General features: G+C 61.8%; 1 protein-coding gene across 1 annotated transcript; it reads left to right on the top strand.

Annotated features, from left to right (window-relative positions):
• The first annotated feature begins 1,013 nt into the window (after positions 1 to 1,013).
• On the top strand, positions 1,014 to 4,078 carry LOC109926298 (dapper homolog 1-like). The gene is made up of 2 exons (XM_048619635.1): positions 1,014 to 1,380; positions 2,415 to 4,078. Exons 1-2 carry the CDS (start codon positions 1,014 to 1,016, stop codon positions 3,608 to 3,610), a joined length of 1,563 nt encoding a protein of 520 aa, XP_048475592.1. The 3' UTR covers positions 3,611 to 4,078.
• The last annotated feature ends 342 nt before the right edge of the window (positions 4,079 to 4,420 follow it).

The raw sequence follows: 4,420 nt of genomic DNA on the forward strand, positions 1-4,420 counted from the left end.
AGCTCAGGTACTGACCCGAGCTGGAGATTCTTACTCCCCGTGTGGGTGAGAAACGTTGCTATAATCGGGGACGCTGCTGCCCTGGGGCCAGGATTGTGCGTCTCGAAGGCTGGGTTCAGGATATTCGGCCAAGAGGCAGCCAGGTGGGACTAGCTCAGTTTGGGCTCATGGTCAGCATGGACTGGTTGGGCCGAAGGGTCTGTTTCCATGCCGTGTGACACACCTGGGCTGCAGAGTGGGAGGGAGAAAGATCCAATTTTTGTGGTCCACCTCGGCACCAACAATGCAGACAAATTAGAAGAACTGGCGGGGGGGGGGTCTGAGTGAAACTTAGGGAATACTGAGGGGCCTGGATAGAATGGAGAAGATGCCCCCACTGGTTAGGGGAGACGAGGACCCGAGGGTACAGCCTCAGAGCGAAAGGGTGTCCCTTCAGAACCGAGACGAGGGGGGAATTTCTTCAGCCCGAGGGTGGTGAATCTGTGGGGCACTTTGCCGCAGAGGGGTGTGGGGGCCATGTTCTGCATTGGTAAGGTGGGCAGGGTGGGGTGGGGATCAAAGGCTACAGGGTTTGCTTATTAATGTCCGATTGGCCGCGTGGGGTGTTTACCTGGTGAAAGGTTTACGGGGAAAGAGGGCAGGAGAGTCAGCCGTGATCGAGATGGACGGGATGAATGGCCTGTATCCTTAAGGACTGGCCTGGCAATACGCCATTGCTTACCTTAAAATGGGCAGCGCCGAGGGAGGAGAGGGAAGGGAAGAGCGTTGGGTGGTGGAGCGGGAAGGGAAGAGCGTTGGGTGGCGGAGCGGGAAGGGAAGAGCGTTGGGTGGCGGAGCGGGAAGGGAAGAGCGTTGGGTGGCGGAGAGGGAAGGGAAGAGCGTTGGGTGGCGGAGAGGGTGAGGGGATGAAGGGAATATGGGAATCTGTAGGAGGTGAAGCAGCAGGGAGCGTGGCTGGAGGAGAGTGGGGATGGGGTAGAGTTGATAGCCCTGTTGAGACGGAAATTGGGAGAATGCGGAAAGGGTCCAACCTGGAGAAGCGGGTTGGAGATGGGTTACACTGTGATGTGTCCCTGACCCTCTCTCTCTCTCTCACAGGTTTTTACGACGTCAGTGACAGCATGTCATGCTCCCCCTCGAACTCCTATACGTCCGTGTACAGTGAGTGTCCATCCAGCTCGCGGTGGAGCATGCAGTCCCTCTCTCAGCTTCCCCGGCCGAATGGCCACTGGAACAGACCCCGCTCGACTGACGACGCCGCGATCTGTTTCGGGGACCTCCGGTCGCAGAGGCTGCTGCTGAGCGGCCGGGACGTGCACGCAGGAGAGGCCGGCGGGGCTGTCAGGAGGTGCAGGGTCTCGCAGAGGCCGGTCTCGACAGGTAGAGTTCACCTCCATGTTCTCTCTCTCTCTCTTCATCCATCCCAGAACTAACTCCCTCCCCCGGGGCTCGGAAACCGACCGGGCGTCTCTCCGGCTGCCCCCCGCCACAGGCTGTGGGCTTCACCTGAGACGCTTTGGCGATGCCCACTGCAGTCGCATAGCCCCATGGGTCAGTTGTTCTCAGGTGGTAGCTGACTGGAGATGCAGGAGGGAAGGGGACAAGAGATGGGGCGATTTGATCTGCAAGGGAGGGCTTTTGCAATTGTCCAAACTCGCATTTCATAGAATCCCTACAGTGTGGAAACAGGCCATTCGGCCCACCAAGTCCACACCTGCCCTCCGGAGAACATCCCACCCAGACCCATTCCCCTGCCCTTTCCCTGTAACCTGGCAGTTCCCATGTCTAATCCACCTAACCTGCACATCCCTGGGCACTATGGGACAATTTAGCATGGCCAATCCACCCTAACCCGCACATCCCTGGGCACTATGGGACAATTTAGCACGGCCAAGCCACTCTAACCTGCACATCCCTGGGCACTATGGGACAATTTAGCACGGCCAATCCACCCTACCCTGCACATCCCTGGGCACTATGGCGTCATTTAGCACGGCCAATCCACCCTTACCCGCACATCCCTGGGCACTATGGGACAATTTAGCATGGACAATCCACCCTAAGCTGCACATCTTTGGACTGTGGGAGGAAACCCCACACAGACACAGGGAGAATGTGCAAACTCCACCCAGACAGTTGCCCGAGGGTGGGATCGAAAGCAGGTCCCTGGCGGTGTGAGGCAGCAGTGCTAACCACTGAGGCACTGTGCTGTTGAGGGCCTAATACCCTTCTGGGTTAACAATGAACCCTCCGGAGGGAGGTCACTGATCCTCTGACAGTGAGGCACCCTACCCCTCGGTGCTGACCCTCGAGCAGTAGTGGGGTGAATATAGGGGTTTGGGAGGGAGGGAGTGGGGAGATGTTGCTCTGATGGATCTCCTCTAACCCAGCCTCTGTCTCTCTCTCTCCTCCAGGAGACCTGATCCCTCTTCGTCGTTCCCTGAGCACTGACCCAGGCAGAGGCCCTTCACCCTCGAGCCTGGGCTGCTGGCTGCCTCCAGGGCCCCCTGACCGCAAGTACCGCTGCGACCTTGTCTCCCATCATGGCGCCGAGGTCTACCACTACCCGAGCCCGCTGCACGCCGTGGCCCTGCAGAGCCCCCTGTTTGTGGCCTGCTCAGCCCGGGCCTACCCTGTGTGCCTGCCGCCCCCCAGGGAAGCGGGGCCCGGAGCCGCGGGCGAAAGGTTGCCCGAGGCCCCCGAGGCGACCCGGGGTCGGCTGGACAAGTACATCTCGGGCCTGGTGCTGCGTTCCCGGTGCAGGCCTCCCACCGGCCGCTCCGAGCTGGCCTGCCGGGCCAAGAGCCTGAGCCTGTCGTCCGTCTACAGCCAGAGCTCCTCGGCCTCGGGTGGGGCGCTGGCCGGTCCCTCTCCCGCCGCCGTCGTCGGGGGCTGGAAGCTGCGCCGGAGGATCTCCACCTGCTGCCCGGCATCTGACAGGGTGCCCTGCTCCCCGGGAGAGGCCAAGGCGCCCGGGGCCTACTCAGATACAGGCCGTCTCCCTCCGGGCCTGGGCCTCTCCTGCTCTCCTCCTCCCTCTGAAGCCCCTCTCTACCGGGGGAGGCACCTGCACCGGGAGCTGGTCAAGTGCCCAGCGCCGCCAGCCGACCCCTGGGACCCGAGGCCCAGCAGGGATTCGGCCACCCGTTCCCTCTCCGAGGCCAACCTCGAATCGGCCTCCAGGCCCAAAGCCACGTCGTCGTCGTCGCCGCCGCCGCCCGGCTCCAGCGGATCGAGGCCCACCCGTGGGAGGCAGAGGAAGTGGGCCTCGGTGCTGGAAATTGGCAGCCTGCCCGGGCGGTGCGGGCCCAGGAAGCCCGGCCTCCTGAGCCAGGCCCAGGCTTTCCTCAGCCGTCGGCAATGGCGGGCCTTCCCCGGTGACCCAGCCGCCTCGCGGCTGAGCCGGGAGGATCTAGGGGCTGGGCCGTGCCCGGGGGAGGGTGAGGGCGAGGGCGAGGGCCGGGTCCCCAGAGCCATCGAGACCTTCCCCAGACTCACCGCCACCTCGGAGTCTCGCTTCCACCGCTCCAAGTCCTTCAAGGAGCTGAGGAAGAAAGTCCAGCTGTCTATCCGGCCTTGGTCCCTTAAGGTGAACAGCTCCTCCAAATGATCCCCGACACAGGGGGCTGGGGTGGGGTGAGGTCTGACCACCACACCACCACCACCACCACCACTCCCCACCTCCCCCCCCCCCCCCCGCCCCCCCACTCCGGGTTGTATGGGGTGAGATCTACCCCATCCCAGTTGGGGGATGGGTGAGATCTGTCCCCTCAATTTGTTGGTGGGGTGGTGGGGGCGGTTGCTGGGATGATATCTGACAACCTCCCCCTGTGCCATGCTTCCCCTCACCCCAAACCCATGCTGGGTTGTATGGGGTGGGCAACGATGTGTGATCTACCCCATCCCACAGGGTTGGGAGGGGGGTCTGGGGGAGATCTGTCCCCAGTTGTTGGAGGGTGGGTGTGATTTGTCCCCTCAATTGGTTGGGGGGAGGGCAGCTGGGTGAGATCTGCCCCATTCCCAGTTGTTTGGGGGATGTCGGGGGTGAGGGGGTGAGATCTGCCCCATTCCCAGTTGTTTGGAGGGGTTTGGGTGAGGGGGTGAGATCTGCCCCATTCCTAGTTGTTTGGGGGATGGGGGGGCTGGGTGGGTGCGGGGTGAGATGTCCCCTACCCAGTTGTTGGGGGTGTGGTGCATGTTGGGATTATAAGAGGGTTTGAGAGGTGACCTGCAGTGCTTGCAGTACACGGACTGACTCTGGTGGGAGAGTGAGGGAAAATGCAGGGACAGCAGCAACAGGCTGTTTGGCCCTTCCAGCCTCCTCTGCTGTTCAAGAGGTTTATGGCTGATCTCAATGCCTTAGTCTCGCCTTTCCACCAGACCCCTTGATGCCTTAAAAATTAACAAAAAAATTCAATGG

This window comes from Rhincodon typus, chromosome 43 (assembly GCF_021869965.1).
Source record: "Rhincodon typus isolate 14 chromosome 43, sRhiTyp1.1, whole genome shotgun sequence".
In the NCBI taxonomy this organism is placed as follows: Eukaryota; Metazoa; Chordata; class Chondrichthyes; order Orectolobiformes; family Rhincodontidae; genus Rhincodon; species Rhincodon typus.